The sequence below is a fragment of the Astyanax mexicanus genome, chromosome 3 (genome assembly GCF_023375975.1).
Source record: "Astyanax mexicanus isolate ESR-SI-001 chromosome 3, AstMex3_surface, whole genome shotgun sequence".
NCBI classification, from domain to species: Eukaryota; Metazoa; Chordata; class Actinopteri; order Characiformes; family Acestrorhamphidae; genus Astyanax; species Astyanax mexicanus.
In genome coordinates this window covers 32,747,828-32,772,693 of record NC_064410.1, presented here as the reverse complement: position 1 = coordinate 32,772,693, position 24,866 = coordinate 32,747,828, and the positions used below count along the sequence as shown (strand labels likewise).

General features: G+C 38.0%; 1 protein-coding gene across 5 annotated transcripts; it reads left to right on the top strand.

Moving 5' to 3' along the window:
• The first annotated feature begins 110 nt into the window (after positions 1-110).
• On the top strand, positions 111-24,762 carry rfx5 (regulatory factor X, 5). Of its 5 annotated transcripts, none has more exons than XM_049476374.1 (11): positions 111-209; positions 2,426-2,570; positions 3,036-3,069; positions 3,168-3,250; positions 8,989-9,108; positions 12,331-12,450; positions 12,726-12,801; positions 13,345-13,543; positions 13,727-13,821; positions 15,046-15,496; positions 16,554-24,762. In XM_049476374.1, the coding sequence occupies exons 2-11, from the start codon at positions 2,479-2,481 to the stop codon at positions 17,081-17,083; spliced, it is 1,800 nt and encodes a 599-aa protein (XP_049332331.1). In that variant the 5' UTR covers positions 111-209; positions 2,426-2,478; the 3' UTR covers positions 17,084-24,762. The 5 variants fall into 5 exon arrangements, 4 of the variants coding, with proteins under 4 accessions (XP_049332331.1, XP_049332333.1, XP_049332332.1 ...); XM_049476376.1 differs by lacking the exon at positions 111-209 and adding an exon at positions 310-720; XM_049476375.1 differs by lacking the exon at positions 111-209 and adding an exon at positions 310-2,246.
• The last annotated feature ends 104 nt before the right edge of the window (positions 24,763-24,866 follow it).

The window sequence follows — 24,866 nt, the reverse complement described above, 5'->3', positions numbered from 1 at the left end:
CAGAGACAAATGAAACCACCTTTGGAAGAACATGGTACAACGAAAATAAATAAATCAGCCAATCAAAAGAGGCGTACATTCTGTATCCAAGAGAGATCACAGCGGCGAGCCAATCGGAGCGAGTTTTGCTTTGTAGTTAGGCAGACATAACGCTGCGCGGCCAATCACAAAATAAAGCCAGCAGATTTTTTGCTGTTTATTTGACTCAGGTACTTTCTTTTTTCGTTTTTTGAAATAAATAAATTGTGGGCATTATTTTGCGTTCTCGGTGAAAAATGTTATGTTAGTTTAAATGAACGAGACTGTTTCAGCCTGAAGCTGTAGGGTTTCGATTGGTAGGGAGGCTGCTGTGTGTGAATTGTTAGCGTAGCTAGCTTAGCCAGCTAGCTAGCAGTGTGTCGTTAGCGGAGAGCTAACTAACGTATTACCTAGCGAGCTAACAACAGGGCAGATCCAGACTTGCTTTAAGTGAAATAAACGAATCATCCGAATCCCAAATGTGGGGTAATAACAAACCGAGGACTGTAAGAGTGGGAGCAGGGGATACGTTGGCTTTAGCCGGCTAGCTAGCAGAGTTAGCCATGTGTTTAGGCCTTTGCTGTTAGCTGTGCTTAACATAGTAAAAAGATACTTGTGCATTTTCTGCGTTTGTATAAAAATAAAATGAGTTGGGGCGAGGGAGGAGTGTACGTTAATCATCCTGCCGTATACACACAGGAGGTAGGGATGGGATACTTTTTGAAAAGAGGTTGTCTTGGTTGGGGCAGTCGTGTGTGTTTGTGTGTGTATACGAGTATGTAACTGGACTGCATTTGCAGGAGATCTGTGTGGGGAACGAGCCTTGCACATCTGGACTGATATTTGGACTAGACTTGTCTGGTTCTTGTAGCACTGTGCGTTCTCTCTGACTCACTAATCCGACTCGGACCGTGGGTGGTTGTGTCTGTATCTGATATCCGCTGGGTGTGGGTGTGTGTGCGTGTTTGGTAAAAGCATGCTTTGCTTTCTCCAGCCCTTTGGCACAGTAGTTGCTTGGCGATTGATCTGCCAGCAGCTCCATGTGCCTGTGTGTTTTTTTGTGAATGGGAAACCGGGCGCCCTAATTAGGCCCTCATTAACTGTAACTCGCTTTTTCCATGTCTGGAGTTGTTTCCTTGTTCTGTCCACTTTCTGCTCCTGGCTGGTGTTAAACTTAAAATACATTTAGGCTGTGGTCCCAAAAAGGTCATATAGATCATATCAGTGAAGCTGAGATCTATAAAGAAAAGTTTTGTTTTTTATTATCCAATATCGACTAATAAACCTAAGATCAGTCTTTAAAATGAGCCTATTTAGGAAAAAGCCAAAGCTGTAAAAGTAAGGAAAACATTAAGGGAACCATAGTGAATTAATTATTATTTTAAACACTATTTTTGTTTAATATTGGTAATTTCAGTGTTCTTTGTACATTTACATTAGTTCCATAAAAACCTTATCCACCAAAGACTTATTGGTACATTATTATCCATAAATGATTCAAGTTTGAATAAAATCAAATTAGAACCGTGTGAAACAAAGTTGAATCAGTTCAGGAAATCTGTGTTCATACTCAGCTTTACTTAATTTAACTGTACTTCATGTACAGCAGTGTGATACATTCTCACACTGCAGAATTGTACTACATATATGGATATATTTTATATACAGTTTCTAGTCAAAAGTTTGGAAACACTTTTTCTCATTTAAGGTGTGTGTTTTTTTTACATTGTATATTTAATATTGAAGACTAAATTAAAGCTATACAGGAACATGTGCAGTTTTTTTGTAAATAAACTAGAATATGTTTTGTACTTAAGATTCTTCTAAGTACCACATTTATCTTTGAGGACCGATCTGAACACTTTTGGTACTTTAATCTTCATGAGGTAGAGTCACCTGGAATAGTTTTCTCAGTGTCTTGAAGGAGTTCATGGGGGTGCTGAACAATAGTTGCTGCTTTTCCTTCACTCTGTGCTGCAGCTCATCTCAAATCACCCATGACAGTTGGGTTTAGATCAGAGGATTGTGGAGGACAAACACTTTTTAATTTACTATGTAATTCTCTATGTGTCTACATTATTTGGATGCATATGGCACTTATACATAGATACTCAATATTTCATCTTATTACAGAGGCAGTAGAATTAGTGGGTTTTCCCATTTTATTAATAAAACAATCCACAGGCCTGACTAAGGAACTGAGCACCAGTGTGTCACACAGGTCAACGGTGTGAAGCCCTTTTATATTTTAAGATTTAATATATTTTAATAAAAAAAGTAATAATTATAAGATTATCTCACTACAAACCATACTTTGGTCTCCAAAATAAAACATCTGAGCTTCCTGCAGAAGCTATTTTAAAATTCTATTATATCCAGAAAATTAACTAGACTTTTGATCTCACAGTTTCAAGTCCAGAAGGTCCTGAATGCATTTTGTGGCTCCACTGTGGTTAATCCATGATGGAAGATCGAATAAAGACCGACACCTCATCTGGGGAGGGCGACACCGAGCCCAGTATGCTCCTCCAGAAACTCAAGAGCAACATTTCGTAAGTTGAATCCCATTGTTCTAAATAGTTTATTCTGTGTAAATTATTTTTGCATCGTCTAATTGTTTAAATCTGAAGTGTTCTTTATATTTCTTTATTATTGTGATAAATCAGAAAAGTTTTTCTATGCTTAATCATAAATTAACATAAAATAACAAATTAAGCGATTTTGAATCTTGAATCTAAGCTGTTCTTTGAAAACAAGAAAGACATTTTTTTTAGGAATGCTCTAGTTTATCAGGAATTTTCTCATGAGAAGAATTTTAAGATTTCTTATATTTAAGAAGATTTTTTAAAAGACACTTTTGTAAATCTGGCCTCAGATCAGTGGAGCTGCTAGGGTGTAAATAAAAAAACTCTTTATTGCCTGTTGTCTTGAAGGTGAGATAGAAGATATGATAGCTGTTTTTTATTTATGAACAACTCTAACATTTGTGCACTAACTGCTGGCTTGTTCTTCCACAGTAAGTCTGTGCAAAATAAAGTAGACACTATTTTGGTGAGTATCTGCTATAAACATCCAATTGCTCCTTTAAACATAACATGATGTTTGTCTGCATTGGTCAATTTCTCCTCTTTTTCACTATCTCTTCTCAGAGAGATGTACAGCAGTTCTCAGACAACGACAAGCTCTACCTGTATTTACAGCTACCCTCAGGTCCAAGTGCAGGAGAGAAGAGGTGGGTTGTAAATTAAAATGGGGTTTTCCAAGATGTTGGGTGTTGTCAAATCTTTTGGAGTGTTGCTCTAGATATTTCTGTAGTATTTGCTAGTATGTTGCAGGTGTCCTTGGTAAATTTTCCCAACCCAAACCTTTTGTGCCTGTGCAATCCTATAGAGGCATATGGACATCCACTATTTAACTCTGACACTATTTAAGTCTGCTGTTAATAAATGTTAAAACAACTATTCAGCTTTTGTACGTTTTGAAAAACTGTAAATATTGCAAAAAAAGGTAGAATATTACTAAAGCCAAATTTCAAGAAGGAGTGATTATAAATGTTTTTTTGTTTGTTTGTTGTTGTTTTTTTGTTGTTTGTTTTTTTATCCCTGAATTGAACATGACAACATGACATCATGTTGTGAACGTCCGGCTTGTCCAGAAATATGTCATACAATTTATTTCATTTATTTCTAAGTTATGCTTGACCTACAGCAAATACACAATGATGAACTGTTTTTTAATTACTCTATAATCCACACACGTGCCCAGCTTTTATAAAACAACAGCAATTTTCCTATTATTTGGCATGGGTGGCTGGTAACAACTGGCCCAATGGATGATTCATCTCACTGGCACACAGCTTTTCAAAATTTGCTTTCATCATTCTGAAATTCTTCTGAAAATGTCTCTGCATTGCTCTCCCAGGACTATCTGGTGTGTTGTTGCACCCAGGTGTAAACTACAGAGTTTGCTGTCTCTCGGTGGGTAGATGGCACTCTCCCCCATATCACTCTTTAATGTGATGTCAGTCAGCAGAGGTGGTTGTTAGCTGATGTATCAGAGATGGGTCACATCGCGTTCCTGGAAGCGCTCTGGCTAACCGTTTAAAAGGAGGGGGAGGGGGGGGCGGTTATTATTGTGTTATTGTGTAAGTGTAAGCTTATTTATTATATCAGTATGAACTTCTTTTTGAAATGTGTTCAAATGGGCTTTCGTTCATGTCTGGCCAAAGAGTAGGAAACACTGGAACTATTCCAAATGCAGCGAAGCGTCTTGAGCAGCTTGAGAGTAGTTGCTAGGTAACAAGAGACTGGCAGTACATTTTGGTGCACATTCAGCAGCTAATGTGGCTGTTTCTGAAATAGATCTTTACTCTCTCATTAGTGTTGCACTGTATGTGAAAGGGATCTAGTTTATTAATTAGCAGTCAAAAAACATTAATTAATAATTATTTTGATACATACTTTAAACTGCATCAGTATTTATCAGTCATAAAAAGAAACCAACAGTAGGTAGAGTAACGTCAAAATAAGGGGCTTCTTATTCATGTAACATTCTCACAATGAGACAAATATACTAATGACAAGTATGTTCTATGGTGCAAGTAAGTGGATACTGGGTGGTTGCTAGGGTATTGCTAAGGTACAGCTTCTGGTTGCTGTGGTTTTCCTAGCTGGTTGCTACTAGGGGGATACTGTAGAGTATTGTTGGTTGCTATGGTGTTTGCCAGGTGATTGCAAGGATATTAGTTGGTTGCTAAGGTGTTGCTAGTTAGTGCTCTTTTTAGCTGTTGTTTGCAAAGGTGTTGCTGTAAAACAAACAACTTTTTCCATTCTCTGTAACCTGAGGTCTGTTTTAAAGCTTCTGTAGCTTGCTTTAAAAATCTATTATTCTTATACTCTACCGTATTTACTACAGTGATTATGTATTTTAAATTGGTTGCACTTCTCCAATTAAACATGACCTCCTCTTGTAACAAAATGTGTAGTTAGTAAGAGTTCTTTGAGCACTGATAATATGCCCCGCAATATGCTCAGAAAATATTTCACGTGTGTTACAATAATAAAATGTGTCATTATATGATGAAACATTGTATAATACAATATTGTATGATATAATAAAGCAGTAATGAACAAGAGAGTCTGCAGGGCCAATATCACACGTTATAGCGTAAACCTTGAGTGTATTATTGCGATTAACGTATACCACAGTTCCATTCCTGCTGTTCATTGAAAGATTTCGAGTCAAACAGGACGAGAAAATACGATCTGTTTGGTCATAAACACTCCGCGAGTTAAAATAGTTCGTTCCATTACTGCTCTGCTTTAGCTGCACTGTAAGTAAGCTCTGCATTATCGGTCATTTCAGTCAAATTGTGGATATCTAAGCTTACTGTAAATAAACAGAAGTGCTTTTACTTTAGGAGAGAAATCTGTGTAGATTAAAGTCCAGCGATCGTTTGATTGAAAGAAAATGTTCTTTTTTTTATTCAAGTTTTGGTTACTTCTGTAGGATCTAGCGCCTCTCAGCGGTGTATAATGACATCGCATTTGATTTGTATATGACTGTTAAGCGCTTCATCGTTGCTAGGTTACCTGTATGTGGCGGAGTAATACATGGAGGGCTTCGGTTACAGTGCGTTATCGCCTAATAATGTGTCACTCATAAAACGCCTCTCAGCCAAGCACATTGCAGGGTCGGAACTAACTGTGATATAATATTGTATAATATCCTGGAATATATACAGATCTGGAAAAAATAAGAGACCACTTAAAAATTATGAGTTTCTTTGATTTTACCAAATTGAAAACCTCTGGAATATAATCAGTAGGAAGATCACAAGCCATTAAACCAAGCTGAACAGGAGTGGCATAAAGTTATCCAAAAGCAGTGTGTAAGATTGGTGGAGGAGAACATGTCAAGATGCATGAAAATTGTGATTAAAAAACAGCATTATTCAACCAAATATTGATTTCTGAACTCTTAAAGCTTTATGAATATGAACTTGTTTTCTTTGCATTATTTGAAGGCTAAACGCATCTTTATTGTTATTTCAACCATTTCTCATTTTCTGCAAATAAATGCTTTAAATGACAATATTTGTATTTGGAATTTGGGAGAAATGTTGTCCGTAGTTTATAGAATAAAACAACAATGTTCATTTTACCCAAACATATACCTATAAATAGCAAAATCTGAGAAACAGATTTAGAAACTGAAGTGGTCTCTTAATTTTTTTCAGAGGTGCATATCGTTGTTTTTAGCTGAATTTGGCTTGTATTCTGTTCCACCTTAAATGTTGCTGATGTTGGCTAACTACATACGTAACACCTGTACAGGCCTGATACGGCGTCCGGCGGGTAACCGCTGCTAAATATAAGGTGGACCGAAAAAATCCAATAAGGGAGACATTCAGCTTTTTCCGTTGAAGTACATAAAGCATCTTTGAGCTGTTTCACACTAAGCTTTTCACAATGTCCGTGATTAGCTTTGTGTTTGAGGCTCAACAGCCTTCTCTAACGTTAGCCCGCCTTCCCCTGTCTGTTGCTTAGTAACAGGAGAGGCTCGCAGTGCACTTTGGTTACTGGTTTAGTTGATGGTAGCTAGTGATCAGTTGTATTCTCTAGACATCACGAGTGCTCGGTTTTACGATCGCTGTGCCGTTTAAACCCCCGGAACACTGTTTTAATTATCCGGACGCCCGACGTGCGTACTAGTGGGGTAAGGCGCAGGTAGGGATCTGTTTGGGTCACAGCCCGGGTGTGGAGACGCCGCGGCGCGGGGCTCGGTGGGTGTAGCTGCGCGCTCTTTCTCTTTGTTCAGATTAGTGAGGTCCGCTCTGTCCTCCGCTTCGCTTATCCGGCTGAACTGGTGTAGACTCCAGGTTTATCCTGCAGTTTTTACGCTGACAGAAACAACTTGAGCGGCTCAGCTAGCTTTGCGAGAGGGCGCATGTGTGAAACCGCCGTTAAGACACATATTATTTATTATATACGGTACAGTTCTCCTCCACACTGGTTGTGTGTTTTTTAAACCGCATGTTTACTACGTGACTGTGGTGTAGCGTTAGCTAGGTTAGTTAACGTCCACATTAACAAGAAACACGTAGGTTAACTAGCTAGTTCGCTACACAACGCTTTATCTTCTCTGTATCTTTCTCTCTAACGCTCGGTCCTAAAAAAATACGCGTTCTAGCTAACAATTTGTTCAGTCAACTTTTAAGTTTAGCTCAGTCTAAACCTGGGTTTTCTGCCTGACAACGGCGGAGGACTACACTTAACTGCATGGCAACTTGTGCCGCACACTAACCAGCGTTAGGTGTGGGTGGATTGATACACCTGAAAATATCGTTTTTTTCTATGAGGTGTAATTTTTATAACTACCTTTTTATAGTGTGTCTGTAATACAGTGAAATTGATTAATTGATTGATTAATAAATCAAACATAAATGTTAAAGCTTAAAGGTTAACTGTTTTGTAGCAAATGTATGTGTAGCACAGGAACTACTTTTCCTTCCGCCGTCTCCCTTCGATTTAAACTTACACAGCCACTTGAGGCGCAGTGAACTCTCCATCAGGGCAAATTCTTGGGAGTTATTTTGCTCAACAGTCAATTTGTGTGACACTGTAGTCACTATTAAACTACAATAGAGCTTTCACAATTAAAGAATTCAACCTTTTAGGACTTTGAAACCTTTTCATAAAAAGTAAAATTAATAGGTTGGGGATACTAACTGATGTGTTAAGTTCAAACCCGTTTCTAAACACGGCTATTTTGGTCCTCTGGTCATTTTTTTGTAAAGAAAGCTGTTGTAAACACCAAACTTTTATATGCTCTTGTGGTTTAGTCAGCCATTGGTAAATAGCAGGTTGGTTATGGCCTCTAAATGAAACGGAGATCTGCTAAAGCATAGTAGATATCAGTCACTTGTACATGTACACCTGTGGGTGGAGCTTGAGGCTAAACTATTGCTAATGCCCTATAACTTAACAAGAGTTACTATAGCTAGCCTATAGTCCTTTGTAGTATTTTTAAAAGAGTACTGGAATACTCCTTCTCAAAATCACACTTAAGAAAATTTGTGTTTCTAAAGACAACAATCTGTATTTATTTACTTGCAAGTTAAATTAGTTAAGCTTGTAGTGTAGTTTATATTGGGCTAATAAAATCTGCGATTATAGCTTGTCTCGTTTAGTTTTGTTGTAGTTCTACTTTTTTTTCTGTGTTGGTTGTTTTGGTGGACTATCCATATATTGTTAAGTTATTTTCTTGCTTAGTTTTACTTTTCAAATAACCATGGAGAGTAGCATTGAGCGTGAGATGCAGGCTGAGTTGCTCTCAGTCGTAGCTGAGCTGGAGTGTGTAGAGCAGAGTATAGAGGAGCTTTTAGAGCTACAGGTTTATCTAAATGACAAGAGGTCCGCTTTGGAAGCTGCGCATCAGGCTCCCTGCTCTTCTGGTGCAAGCAGTACTAGTCGTACTGGGACTGCTGAAGCAGTAACCACATCTACAGCCAAGTCCACCCGCCCTATATCCAAGTTCACCCCTCATAAGGTGGCTTTTAAGCGCTCTAAGGTCTCAGCTAAAGTGGAAATCACACCTGATCCGGACTCCTCAGCCTGCGATCGCCCACGACGGCACCAGCAGCCATGTTCCACTTCTCCGTCAGTGCCAGAAGTCACCACAACAAACAGGTTTGAGGCTTTGAGTTCCAGGGTTTTAGAACTGCTCTCACCAGAGCGACCAGACACTCTCACCATCATCAGGGAGTACTGAGATCAGGCATGTGTAACTGATTTAGTGATATTTGGATAACTGTTCTAGAAAAAGACTGTTCATGCTGAGATATGTTGTGGTTATAAAGGGTTGAAAAAGAAGCTTCATAAAAATCCGTAAAAAATAGATACCAACATAACGCAATCCTAATAATTAACAACAAGTAGTTTTTGTTTCTTTGTTTGTTTCCTTTCACAGTGGTGACTCCAATTCGGTCAATACAGCTGACCAGCTACACACCTGCAACTGGATTCGAAGTCACTTAGAGGAACATGCTGACACCTGCCTACCCAAGCAAGATGTTTACGAGACATATCGGTGAGTTACCACAGATCAGTTTTACATTGTTATTTGCCAAAGGATACCCTATAGAATCTAAAAAACACTCCACTGACCTGTGGTATTTGTGTATAGGGCCTCCTGTATTAAATTGTCTGCAAAATTGACAATGTTGACCATAAAGAAAATTGTTGCAAAATTTCATTGTTGACGCATTGTTAAGTGTGATTGAGCGAGAGAGAGAGAAAAAAGGGGCAAGAGAGAAACACACACTTAGTGAGAGAGTGGCAAATCCTAAGCATCCTGATTGGCTTCTCCTCATGTTTAGTTGGCCAGTGAGGTTTCAGTGTGTTCATTATCAGTGCTAACATTAGTTAAACTATTGTTTGCTGGCTATGTGTTAGGGAGATACTGTACTCTGTCCACTCAATTGATGGTATATGATTCAGTATCTACAGACTTTATTAACAAAAAAAAATGTATTTTCTTTGACAAACAATAATTTCAGGGAAGTATCTACTTGGAAAAAATACACACAAGTATCCTAGAATCTCCTGAAAATAACATCCAGCATGTGTTAATGTTTACTATAAGATACTTTGTAATTTTTAGTTTAATAAAGTTACATTAAACTAACAAAATTGGTCTTGGGGCCTAAATGTTTAGTTGTTCACCAGTTGGAAGTACAAATAAAGGGCATGATAAAAAATAATCCTTACTAATCGAACACATTTTTGGCAGATTAGTTGACTATTAAAATAGTCATTAGTTGCAGCCCTAGCACCCTATGGGTGTTAATATCGTTTAAGATGTATTCCTGGTACACTGTGAATTGTGGAATGTTAAATGCTCTTAAAATTTCACAAAATAAATGTCCCATCCATCTTGCAACCACTATCAGACTCTTATCACTGTAGATTGCTAATTTATTGAAGTATTCTATAACAGGGAGATTGTTTTGTCAAATGGGTCAGATATGTTTTAGTGCATGGGTAGTTACATTGCATGTGGCAATGTAAACAGAAATAGAGTGAATAGAGTGGGATTACAGAGGAGCAGCACTCTGGTAGCATGTGAAAGTATAACTGCCCCAATGTGTGTATCACAGTAATTGCATACAATGATACAACAACAGGCCACCCAACTCCTGGTGCAAGTGGTCGTCATCTCACGCCTCGACTACTGCAATGCCCTGCTAACTGGCCTCCCGGCCTGTGTAGTAAAACCACTCCAGATGATCCAGAACGCAGCAGCACGTCTGGTCTTCAACCAGCCAAAACGGGCACATGTCACCCCGCTGCTCATTGAGCTCCATTGGCTACCAGTTGATGCTCGCATCAAATTCAAAGCTCTTACTATCGCCTACAAGGTGATGACAGAACAGGCTCCTTCCTACCTGCACTCACTCCTGAAGGCTTACGCTACCTCCCGGCCGCTGCGCTCCTCCAATGAACGTCGCCTCGCTTTGCCAAACACTCACACAAAGCAATCCAGACTGTTCTCATACAGAGTTCCCCAATGGTGGAACAAACTACCTTCCACTACCAGATCAGGAGAATCTCTCGCTATCTTTAAAGGGATAGTTCGGGATTTTTGACATGAATCTGTATGGCATCAACATGACCAGTGTCGTGCATTCTCACTGACTTACCCCCGACCATGTCCGGTGAGCGGAGTTCTTGTCCAGTATTGTCCGAGCCGAAAGTAGTCCGGCATGTTTGCTGGGGTCACGAAACGAAAGCGTTTTTCTTCCCAAAACAGTACGAGTGCAAAAGAGTGATTTATTTGCATAACAAAAAACGGTGTCTGCAAAAGTCACGCCTCATTATCACTGGGGCACTACTTTCATTTTGGATCAGTGCGCGCGATTGCGCAACCTGGCAGCTAGCCTACGGTTTCAATTTCACTGTTTACTGTTCGGGAACATGTCGGACTACGAGAGCGACGAGGAATATATTGATTTCCGCTCAGAGCCAAGGGGGTATCTTTATGAGCCTGAGTATACTGAGGAGGAACTTGCCCAAATCGAATTGGATCGTGCAGAAAGAGAGAGGGTGGACAGAGAAATGATTGAGACCGAAGCTGGAGCCGCTGCTGCTGCTGCTGCGATACCAAGGGTGGCCGACAAATCCTGGTGCACTTGTTTGAAGTGCGAACTAATGCCGACAGAGGTGGAATGTTACTGCTGCCACGAGTGGGATTTAGTTATGCCCGAGATACAGAACCTGTCCATTGATGAGGACGTCGGCGGGCCAGCTGCTGCCTGAATCACAAACAACAGCGGGCATGGAGAAACATAGTCATCCTCGCTGAAGTGCGCACCGCAAACACGAAGCTTCTTCATTTTCACCACTTTGGTGTCCACATGGAAGCCCATTGCAAGTATCCAAAGTTGCCTGAGAGCAATGTCAGTCACGGGGATACGATGGAAACTGTGCGGAGAATCAGCCACATCTTTGTTGCTACAGCCTGGATAATCACAAGTCCGCACCATTTTAACACACACACATACAAATGTATAAATCTGTGTTCAAGAAGCTTATAAAAGCCGATAAACTTCTCTCTAAAGCTTGCTCTTTGCGTTGCTGGTTGAAGCTGAGCGCAGCCAATGATCTGAAAGACTAGTGCGCTGCTCGCAGTTAGAATGACATGCGCACTGATCCAAAATGAAAGTAGTGCCCCAGTGATAATGAGGCGTGACTTTTGCAGACACCGTTTTTTGTTATGCAAATAAATCACTCTTTTGCACTCGTACTGTTTTGGGAAGAAAAACGCTTTCGTTTCGTGACCCCAGCAAACATGCCGGACTACTTTCGGCTCGGACAATACTGGACAAGAACTCCGCTCACCGGACATGGTCGGGGGTAAGTCAGTGAGAATGCACGACACTGGTCATGTTGATGCCATACAGATTCATGTCAAAAATCCCGAACTATCCCTTTAAGAAACTCCTGAAGACAGAGCTCTTCAAAGAGCACTTACTCTCTTAACACCTCTAACACACTAACTACTTCTAACCTCATTTCCTTCTTCCCCTCCTTCACTCCTCTATCCTATTATTCCCCTTTGACCTCCTTTTATCCCTATCCAAAGATGTTTTACCTTTAAAATTATTTTACATTGTACTTGACTATTGTAAGTCGCTTTGGACAAAAGCGTCTGCCAAATGTAATGTAATGTAATGTAATGTAAAATATCACAGTGTACTTGGGGGGCCAATAATCTGTTTGGTCTTATTAATTGTTGTTTTAAACCATCCAGGAAACACTGTGAAAACCTGCAACAGCGGCCTCTGAGTGCAGCAAACTTTGGCAAGATCATCAGAGATATCTTCCCAAACATCAAGGCCCGGAGGCTGGGTGGCAGAGGACAGTCCAAATATCCTTCATCAGCCTCTGATTATCACTGCTTAGACAATTTAAAACAATACTTGCTAGCTTTGATTTTATTCACACCAATATTGGTACTACTGGTACTGATACTACTGGTAATAATATTGTAACTCTGTTATTATGACTCTTGTTTACATATCATCGTTTTTCCCTTGCTGGAATGGTAATGCTGTTTAATGTATTTTTTATGTTGAAACCTTTTAATTCGAGAAATTATTAAGTGAACATTGTTAAACTGCATTTTTTCTTGACCCTACACACATACTGCTACAGCGGCATCCGAAGAAAGACAGTGCTGAATATGCCCTTACTACCTAATTTAGACCTCAAGAATGACCCGGTATGATGCTCTGTTAAATTATCACAGTTTTGTATGTGAGGATACCAATGCTACAAATGTAATACCAAAGTTTCTGTAATGAGTTTGTATGTGCAGAGCGCAGAGACTTTATTGGGATTATTCTGACGCTCGTTAAGCTTGAGCTTAGTCTACCTGAATAACTTAATAATAATATAAAATGTTTATGGCATAGTTATGTCAGTGTTATAGTTACCAATATGTGTAAATGATTTATTGCTGTGTAGAATTCTAGGAGCTGTTTAAGAATGCTTAATTTAAGGATATGTGAGTGTTATATAGTAGTGGGCGCACATTTGTTTACAACAGGTATTCTGTCATGGAGAAGGACTGTTTATTTTGGCATTATTTAGTTCTTATGTACAGTACTGTGCAACTGTCAGTTTGAGAAAATTATCTGTTATTATCTGATTATCTAAAAAGTAAGTTTGTTTAGAAATACTTTAACATTACATTTAGAATATATACTATTAATTGTAACTAGTGTTTTTCCATTGCTTTTGAATGCATGTGTTTTCCCTGCAGTCGGAGCTGACGGAACTAGTGCAGACGTATAAACAGGAGGTCACAGAAGCAGCGTGTGAGCTGATCTGTGGCTGGGCACAAAAGATTCTTAAACGCTCCTTTGACACAGTGGTAGAAATTGCTCGCTTTCTCGTCCAAGAGCACATTGTTAACCCGCGCTGTAGCCAAGCTGAGCTGGTGACCTCTGCTGCATTGGCAGGTAAATGGACAGAATCTGTAGCTTTCTGTGCATATCTGTGTTTTTCTCTGTGAAAAATGCAGTCACTGAAATTATTCTGTCCTAAAATGCTAAGACTCTGATTCTGTGGACTAATTAATGTGTCATATATTCTGATCTTCCTCTGTAAATGTAATCAAATAGTGCCTTGTTTTGCTCTGACAGGAGGCCCTTCGAAGCCACACAAGGTGATAAAAAAGATCCCAGCAACACCCAAAGGAACTGGGGGGGAGGAAGATGGTAATAGCCAAGACCCTAAGGTATTGCATGTTATTCCAAACAACGACAACAACAATAACACACTCAGTATTTACCTTAGCATTGTCCTCCTCTGGTGGACAAAGACTTAATATTTGTAATGAATTTTGTTATGATATGTTCATTTAAGTTTACACTTGAATTTTTTTTTTAACACAACCCTTAAGCACCAGATTTTCAGAAACACTACTATACATGTTAGCACTTAGCACCATCTACAGTCATGAAAGGTGCTAAAGCATTAGCCTCATAAAGGCAAGGGCTCCTACTAAGGTTAAAATTTAACGGAAGTGTATTATATGTTAAAAAACAAAAGTAAACCTTTAGTAAACTTAAAACAGCAGTTAAATCAATGCCAGTTTTAATATTCTTTAAAAAGCTTCAGTTCTCCCATCTATTAAAAGTATATTGCATGTTATGTCTCAAAAAGCTTTTACTTTTCAATTGACTTGTATAATTGAGTTAATGTTAGATGCTAAATTATTGTGATGGGGAAGTACTAGATTAGTAACATAATTAATGTACTCAAAACAAACTATTTATTTAAAAAAAATAATCAAATTAATCACAATAGAATTCTGTGATTAATCACGATTAGTCACACTTTTTCTTTCTTAAGGCAAAGCTTTTGATAATGGGTATTTAAATGGAAATAAAAGAATGAGTAAAAATAATAATTACAATATTTTCATTAAATTTAATTTAAAATGCTGGTACCTATGTTGTAATGGTGTTACAAATAAGTTTGGACCTGCAGACTAGATCTTTTTTTTACTGCATTATAATATCTCAGCATAATTTTGGTGATTTATAATAGAGCATTATAATGTGCTGAGTTAATGAGTTTAACTGAGAGTTTTCATGAAAAGAAAATAAACACTATTCTAGCTCCATATTCCACCTTTAACAGCTTAAAAATAGGAAACATGCCATCAGTTTGTTGTGTTTGTGTGTGCAATACCATTCAAATGTATTAGAGCGAGAAAAAGAGCATAAACTTCAGCATAACCCAAAGGTAATTTAACTTTCTGAGCGTTGCTTTGTTATATTGCTTAATTAAACTGCTAAAGCACTAAAATCTGTCAATTTTGTCGCAGATTTGTAAAATGTTCACTTTGCTTTCTGCAAACACATTCCCAACAAAGAGGGTTAAAGAGTTAGAAGACATTTTGAATTGTTTTCCCCACTGCAATACTGAAAGTATCCGCTGGATATTTCTCTAACAGAAAGACAAAGACGGTGTGGAGCAGGTGTCCTCTGGTAAACAGCAGGTGAGCGAAAAACCAGCCAAAGCACCAGAGTCCTCCCGCTCTGGAGGGCGAGACTTGCAGGTGGAGGCGCTGATGAAGATGAAGAAGTTCCCTCAGATCCTCCCGAGAGGTTCTATTCCAGACAAGTCCCCGCTCTCTGTGCACTCCTCACCTCCTGCTTTCACGGCCAATGACTCGAGCAGTGTTAAAGTAACACTTCCCATCACTGTGACGACGATCCCACCCCAACAGGGGGCACCACCGCTCCCTGTGGTCATCCTGCCCTCAGCGTTGAGCCTTTCTTACCCTGATCAAGAGAAAAGCACTTCAGTCACTGTTTCCACATCTGCTGCCCCGACACCTGTGGTTCAGAGACCGCGGGCAACAGCACCGAAACGGGGTCCAGATCCCAGCACTATGATCACAGGTAAGAATGGAAAATGTTGCAGATATATCGTATAACAGTCCATAAATACATTCATGACGTACATCACAATATTTATTGAAAAAAACAAACAAAAAAAGCAAAACATCTGACACACTTTATCTCTTTAAAATGTAATCATTTCTTGTAAAACTCTAGAACACATGTATTGGAAGGTGAATACAGATTCAGGGTATCTATCTAAACGACTGCCAGCACAGCACTCCTGGATCCCAACAAGCTTGGAAAAAAGTGCCAAGCTATAGGCCAATAAATGTTTCTGTATCAAATGTTTACCATACATACAGCATAGATTTCCAGACACTCTTTGACATTTCCTTTATCATAATTTATACCTTAGCTCGACATGCATTTTCCTAGAAATTAAGTAAGTACATTCCATGGTAGCACAGACCACGACAACTACGATTAGACTGCTTGGTATCATCAAATTTTCCTGTTTATATTTAGGTGGATGAAATGGTAACTATTTCAACAGCTGTTTACTTTGTCTTCAACATAGCCGTAAATGTTTGTACAGTTATTTAAAAAGAATAATTGAATGGGATGAGTAACTATAATTGTAGCAGGCCGTTCACCTGATTTTAACAGGCCTTGGCCCCCATACGGTCAATAACTTTTTTATATTCTCTGAAGACTTTGAGGGCTTTGAAGATTCCTTGAAGGAGCTGTTTGTTCACTCTCTACTCCACTTAATTCAGTAACAGGAATCAACTCAAATTCTGCACGTTTGAAAATAAACAATGTAAAGGCACAAATACACACAGTTTAGAAGTTAAGAAAAGTGCAATTTTTTTTAATTATATTTTGATCATTGCAGATTTACCTCAATCATTTTTTTTATCACAATAATGATTTTTGGTAACTTGAAACATGAAACTTTTTTATGTAATGCTTGAAAAGACAGCCTAAAGATAATGCCATGTAATATTGGGCAGAAAAATGACAAAGATTCATGCCTGTTAGGGGGTTAGGAAACACATTCTTTGTGTAACTTTTATTTATTATTTTTATTAACATATTTTATTTCATACTTTAGTTGCAGGGCCTGGGGCTGTTCCTCCAAAACGAAAAAGAGGTCGCCCCAGGAAGCCGAGACCGGAAGATATGACGGCACATCCAGTGGCAGCAGCAGCAGCCCCAAGCCTTAACCCAAATCTGGTTAGCAGAGGGGTCATTCAGAAAGCTCTCTCCTCTGCTGCGTCCGGCCAGTCCTCACAGGTGATGGAGATTGTGCTCCAGGACCAGCAGGGCCTTATGGTGAGCCAGGAGGTGAGGGACTCTGAGCAAAAAGGAGTGGTGGTGAAGAGCCAGACTGGTCCGGAGCCTGACGCTCCGGCTGTTCTGCTGGTTCAGGATGCTCATCAGCCTGCTTGTGAGCCAAGTCGGGCTATGGTCATACAGCGGGCGCCAATATCCCAGGCTGTGACTCAGACTGGCGCTATTCACCTTCCGCCAGCCTCAGTAGATGAAAAAAACAAAGAAGTACATCTCACCCTCGTTGAAGCTCCGCCCACCTCTTCTGAAAAATCAGGACCGGAGAAACCGTCGTCTACAAAGGCTCCTTAGCAGCAGCAGCACTAGTCTAGTCTAGTGTTTTTTCCCTCCACAAGTCTTTGAGCCCTTTGAGTAAGACATTGATGTACGTTGCCTTTTCGCTGTCCCTCCAGTTACTCGGATGCCAGCATGTCAAACTCGCCCGCTATGTTACAGCTGGGTTTGAAGTGTGGTTTCTCCACTGTGTCGTTAGCATTAGGCACGTGCAGCCTTCTGAAAACTCTGGAGCGTTCACTCTGTTTGGCTTGGGTTCAGTCTGGCACTGGTGGGTATATGGAGACGTTTGTACTCTCAAGGCCAGTAAGCATCCTGTTCTGAACCATGAGGACAGTGAATTAATAATCATAGGGCTGCACAAAATGGACAAAATACTAATATTGTGGTTTATATTGTTGCTTATTGCAATACTGATTCTTCTAGAATTGAGTAAAAGACAAAAAATATTAATGTTATTTTGGTCAAAATATTTGGCTTTACATTAATTAGAGATGGGCAGTATGCTTTGACATACATTTAAAGTGAGACACTAATATATAAAATTTAAAAATATTACTATTTTAAAAATAATTTTATGCAACATTCGATTAAATTCAGTTTTAAATATACAAAACTGCCTAGTCTCTCTTTTAAATGTTTTGAAAAAAATGTACTGTTGCAGATATGATCCTATTAACAGTAATGCATACATCTTACATTGCCTACATTATCATAAACCTTGCTTTATCGGAACACCCAATGAAACGTATTATAAGCAGTGTAACGCACGGTTTGTTTAGAGGGTTCATTTGCTCTCTATTATCAGGATTGCAAATGCAAGTATCACAGTATTGGTTGATGAACAATATATTGTGCAGCCCTGGATAACATAAGAGACAGCATAAAGTATGGAACACAAATAACAGAACAGTTACAGTAGTTTTTTGGTAACTTTCATTCACCATCCACTGCCAGAAGCCTCATGCCTTTACGTTTTTTGAACAGACTGAAGCAAAGCAAAACAAAGAGAAAGCACTGGAGGTCAGGTTGTACAAGGCAAATGTCAAAAGAACTTTAGTTCAGCAGACTAAGGGCTCTGCTGGGCCTCGATAAACATGATGAAGTCCTCTGTTAACTACTAAGTCTTTTACGTTATAAAAGACATTGGCACAATACTGGACAGGACCCAACTGAATATGAAATGATGAATTCAAGTTTGATGAAAAGTGAAATATTTAAGCAGCGTAGTCACAAATAATGACCCAGTTCTGTTAAGTGAGGAAAGTAAACAAAGCAAAGCAAAGCTAACTAGATAACTAGGAGTTTACAAACGTTGACTCGGAAACTAACGCCACGTTTTCCATGTGTTTTCAGGGCCACAGGAGGACACTTGGCCTGGTGTCACCATAACTGTCTTTGCATGTTTGTCTTGGTAATAGAAAACAATGATATTCTGGGGGCTGCTGAGAGTTTTCCTAGACGTTTAGCTGACAATGAGTGGTATTACGGGTTTGTAACTTCAGGGTTTATAGTTTTTCACCCCCTTTTCTTCTCCTCTCAGTGGCTGCACAAGCCCTGTGTTGTGTTTTAAAATGTTCTTTCTTCAAATGGCAGTTGCAAAACTTTTAACAAGAAAAAAAACAGTGATCTCTAGATCAGAGGATGTAATGTTAATCGACTTCAGAAGTCAGCAGGTTAACATAGCTCATATTGAATGAATGTGAACGTCCACCACTTAATGCTAATTGGTGGCTTCTAGCTTTCAGTCATTGTTTAGCTATGTTAGCCTGCTTGGTGGCATTTGTTGTTTCTTTACATTATTTGGTGATGTAAGGACTCCCTCAGCTTTTACAGTCTAACTGAACACTTGTCTGCAAACATTAGCACTTACTATGTAAATAGTTCACCTCTGATTGGTCAATTGCAGCAAACATGGAACAGAGTCTCTGTAACACATAAACAATGCTGATTACCTTCTTTCTAACAAGATAATCTCCATTGCAATGGACTTGACATTCAGGTAGAAGAAATGAAGAGGTTTACTCCATTTACACTTGGTTCTTTCTTGTGAATAGTATCTGGATTGTATCCTGATAGGATTTAATTGCTGTGGGGGTGGAATATGCAGATTTGCTCGTTATGCATCAAGCAGTACTTTGCTAAAGATTTTTTTTGCTCAGAATTTTACATGGTTATGGTCATGTATTTCTTCAAATGTAGTAACTGCGAACCACTATGGGAGTCCATAGCAATGTGTCTGAGAGATTGATATGTTTAGACTCTTATAACATATGCGTCCACCTCCTGAAGTGGATCTCAGTTTTTTTTTCTCAGGCCACCTTGAGAAGGGCGTCTCAAATATGTGTTAGACTACTTCCTGAAGGGTGGCTCAGTTTGGTCTTAAACCACCTCTAGAATACCTTTCAAGTTTGTCTCAGACCACCTTCTGAAATGTGTCTCAAATTATTCTCAGACCACCTCCTGTAGGGTGGCTTAAATTTCTCTCAGGTCACCTTCTGAAATGGTTTTAAATGCATATTTACACTTTATTTACACTTTTTTTATTATTCAATTTTTGTGTGGCTTATCCAGATATAATCCTAGTACACTTCATACATGAAGAAACCAGATGTAAATGGGGTCTTTGGATTCTTGGATTTGGATTCAGCTACAATTGGCTAGATTAGTTCTACATAAAAAGTTACTTGTTGCTTAATGTCTAGGTGTGCAGATAGAAAGTATCTGATCTGTAGTTTCTCCACAAACAAAACAAAAAGTGTGACTTATTAAAATCAGTAAATAAAAAATGGTTAGAAAATAGGGTTTAGATATCAAGGTTTAGTATAGTTTATTTTAATGAAAATACTAATTTATTTTTTTTACCAGTACAGCTATTTTAAGATTAAAAGTAGTTAAAAAATTTAATTTGAAATGTCTTGAAATTTAAATTGTTTCAGATATTATTCAAATTAAAAGCTAAATAAATTAAACAAAAAAATAAAGTTAGCTAGTGGTCTTAGCTAGCTAAATAAATTAGATGCTAATTGGGCTAATTTATTCATTTATTTATTTATTGTTAAGTTCACACTGCTAGATTAGTCTAAAAATCAAAATTATTTTTCTTAAATTATTCTGATTGTTCTCTTTTAGTTCCTTATAGGATACGTTAGAAAATAATATGTAGCTCACACTGCCTATTTTAATTACTGTAGCACTGTATTTATTCACTTAATTAATGAGAACTATTTATTAACATATTAATATATACATATAGGTAATATATTTGTAGTTTTGTGCCATTTCACATGTGGTATATTTTTTGGTAATGTAAGAGAAAAGCAGGTATTGTAATGATTCAGGCTGTAATTGAGCCTAAACGAGGATCATGTGTGCAAGTTTGTTGCAGTTGCGGTAAAAAATTCAGCTAGAGGATTAATCAGCAGTCGAAGGGTTCAGTGTTTGCTGCAGTCGACCACAGAGGATTTATCCATTCAAATCATTGTAAATGGATCTACCATTTTAATTCAAGTTTCAAAATGACCACAATGTTAATATATTAAAGATCCTACCAGTCTGTGCAATGTTATTCTGAAATGAGTCCAAATAATGTTTGGAAAACCTGCGTGATTTGTCATTTTGAGAGATTATTTTTTTTCTTTGATATGAAATATGTAACGTGGGGCGGTTAATTAAATGCGCCGATCATCACCATCATTTATCAGTACAGTGAAAAAAAAATACACTGATTGACTGAAGACTATTAATAAGAAGTGGATGCTGTGTAATAAGTAATGAAGTCATGCACATGGTGCAGCAACACTGGATCATACTCAGAAACAGAAATATGCAACTGAGAACTAAAATAAATTATTATTATTTAGTTACAAATTACTTTGGAAGAGCTCATATAAGAGTTTGGTTTTAAAGAGAAATTTAATGGTCACATATATCTAGCAAAAAAAAAAATATTGATTAAAAAATCATTTAAGAATTTTAAGCACCAATTACAGATGAAGTTACTTGTTTTAAAAATGTTTACAGACTATGTAGGGACATGCTTAAATTATAAGTTTCTGACAGATTGTAATTTATTCAAGTTCACCGTTGACCCTTGGTGCTTTAAAAAAAAGAAAGTACAAAAGAAAAAGGGTGCAACTATCAAAGAATATGATTGTAGTGTGCATCACTCTGACTCAGTCAGCAGTTCAGCTGTGTTTACCCTTCACTCCTTCATGGTGCTAATTCATAGTAATGTCATTGAGGTGTTCTAGATATCTGCAGAGTAGCAGTGCGATGTGTAATGTGAACCGCAATCCAAAGCCATTTGTTTAAACTTTACCAAGATCTTTCACACATGTTCTGTGATGGTTCATGAAGCTCTGGCAAGCTGGTCTCTTCTTTAAAACTCAGTTTTCATTAGTCCGGGTTGGTAATCATTTCAAGTCATTAATGTCTGCTTTTATTCATCAAAATCACTGTGAACAATTTTCAGCTACTTTCTTTAGATTTCTTTAGGTTTCACTTCACACCAACACTGAATTGCTTTATTCACATCACAAACTATTAATTATGCAGGGAACTTTGAAAATGAAATCCATAGTCAAGAGATTGTGTATAAGTACAAGGGCGTAGGAGCAGGTTTGATATTGGGGGGGACACATTTGCCAATATGAACCCAAGCCCACCCTATAGTTTCTTGGAACAACATTTGTGGAAATTACTTTTAATCACAAATAATAATTTTGTAAAACCAGCAAGCTGATTGGCTGTTTGTGCTGAGAGGCGGGACTTAATACCTGAACCGGCTCCGTGATTGGTCCGGTCTGTCTCCTCATTAATAGTACAGCTGATCTGAGCGAAACGATATAATTTTTGGGGGGGACAAATCCACCTGTTTCCAATATTGGGTGGGACATGTCCCACCCATCCCCCCCGGTTCCTACGCCAATGTATAAGTATATAGTTAAGTTAGGTACAACGAAGGAAAATAAATGTGGGTAGAGGTTATGTTGCTCTGGATCGTGGAGGCATAATTGGCCTGTTCCAAAGTCTACAAGTCTTCACATATTATCTACTGGTATTATCAATGTAGTCTCTAATGCATTAAGCTATGGGGATTTGTTTAGAACTTGTTTTACTAAATTCCTAATCCCAAGTCTCCTGTTTATACATCTTCCAAATTCCCGTTTTGGCCCATTTTAACAAATTCTAATTTGTCTTTTTCAACAGAGTTGATTTCCCATTTTCTTCTTTTTTAAATAAATATCTAAACCCATTTGGCCCAGTTTCAACTACAAGTGATGATTTTGGCCCATTTTAACAACGTTTTAAATTGCCATTTTTGGTTCATTTGAACAAATTCCAGTTCTTATTTTTGTCCAGTTTTAGTTTAGTAGTTTTTTTTTATTATAAACAAACAAACAAAAGCCCTCAGTGCCACAGTAACAACAGAACATCATTCTTATTTCCTGTTTGTTTTCCCCATTTTTCCTGTTATATTTCACCAATTAAACCAATTCTTAAATAAAACACTGCTGAGCTTTGTGATTGGAGGAGAAATGGACCACACTTTGAGAGTTACCAGAACACCTGTGAACATATACACAAGTAAACAAAGCAGTGAGCATGGACTTTGGGACAGGCCGCAGGTCTGGGTGGACCAGAGGTCAGTTGTACATAGGGCAGGCAGAGAGCTCAGTGGTTAGAATGTGGTCAGAAAGTGAATGCTGAATCAGTGAAGGGAGATAGAGATGATGCGATATGACTCGGCTAGATTAGCCTAATTATGAGTAATGGAGGTGGGAGTAGAGCAGTGAGATCAGAAACAGACAGGCAGAAGTGGGAGAGGTTTTCCACACCCTTTAATAAATAACACAAGATTGCTTTATTAATCTTATAAAACCAAATGTGAACCAAACTCTTAGCAAAAAGGGTGCAATATAGAGCCTCCTACTAGGTAGCTGTATAAACAACCATCTACACAAGTTTTTTCTAGTATTTCATGAAAGTTTTAACCAGGAAAAGAACCTTTTAAACATTCAAATAATTAATAACATTTGAAGAACCTCCTTTTTAGGAGTGTGGAATCAGTTTTATTTTTTATTTGTTTGAAAAGCTTTTTATATTATGTCAGGTGGTTTAACATAACATAAAGATCCACAATATGGTCAAGGGGAAGTGTTCTGCCAATAAAAGATTAGAGAAAGTGTAAAAAATGAGATATCAGAGTATGGTTGAGTGATTATGATAATTATCAACGTCTGTAAGGATATTTTATTGCAGTGCAATACTAAAATCAAAGGTGAGCTTTAAGTGTGTTTATGTACCTCGATACAGCTGTAGCCACATCTGATCAGTTAATGGAGTAAAATGTGATCTGATTTCCAAAAGACAGAATGTTAAAAATTACCTTTCTTTGCCATCTCAGATTATTTGTTTGTATCCATTCATCATTGCAAAAGTCTTCTGTTTCTGTGAGATTTCTTGGGCCATCTCTTTTGAAGTTTATCTATTTTAATATTAATCTAAATCTATTCTTTCATTCTGTCTTCTCTGAAATGTTCCAAAATAATTCCAAAGCATGATTCTTCCACCCCCATGCTTAACAGACAGAGACCTTTTTATTTTAATGAAATTCTGCACCCCTTTTTCTCCAAACCTACCGTATCATTGCTCATTTTGGAAAAAAAAAATATTTTACCCTCATCAGTCCACAAGACTTGTTTCTAAAATGCACAGCTAATAAATCTTCCAGAAAGTCTTCTGCAGCCAAACGGGGGTTTTGGTTCGCATTTTTCTTTGCAGTCCTGGCAAAATTTCTATAAAAGTTTTTACTGCTAATTGTCAAGCAAATTGCTCCTTTTACGTTTTCACTCAAAAAAAAATAAACAAATAAGTGTATATATTTTTTTTCTTTTTAGGTTTTATCTTCTAATTTGCTGCCTTTTGGAGATCAATTCATGTTCTACTCACTGATCTTATTTTTAAACAGCAGCAGTGTATGGTGCAATTATTTCACTAATCTGATGTCTAAAGTTTAATCATTTTATGTCAGCTTGCTCTTATAAAACACCCTTTAACTCTGTGGATAACTTACAAGATTATGATTAAACCCGAGAATTGTTTTTTCTAGTTGTGCATTTCATACAAACACTCTTTCCTTGCCAGAGTTTCATGACCTTTCCTGCTGCCATGTTCTATTCAGCTTTGGGATAAGCTTTTCCCCTGTGCTAGTTGTCCCCCTTTTGGGACAGTTTTATCGTTTTCTCTGCAGTAAATGTTGATTTGTTGAAATTTGTGAGCTGTACGTTATGTTTGGTGCAGTTACATCATCAAAAATCATCCCTTTTTTGCCACACTTACACACCCCAGACATGTTTAGTGTGAGAACTAAGCTTTAAACTGTAGGCTGATTCAGTATTTATTTGTGAGTTTGAAGTCTCTCTCTCTGCCCGTCGCTGCGAGTCTCGCACTTTAATGTTCTGACAGGTGTGGACTGGAAGTGATCATCTGAACCCATACATTTGATTGATTACAGCACCTTATGTTTGTATTTTTTACAGCCTGCGCTTTTTTCACACTTTTTTATACATCATAGAGCTCTGCAGATTTTAACATACTTCCATAAGAGACGGAACATGATGACATGACATCTACAACCAATGTGAGGAATACTTTCAGAAATTGGTACTAATAAATGTACATTTCTTCACAAGCACATGGTGTCCAAGACTGCTTTTTATTTTTTGCTTGATGTGTTTACTTTATTAATCCAGGTTTAACCCTCAGAAGAAGCTGATATTGCTGACAATAAAATTAA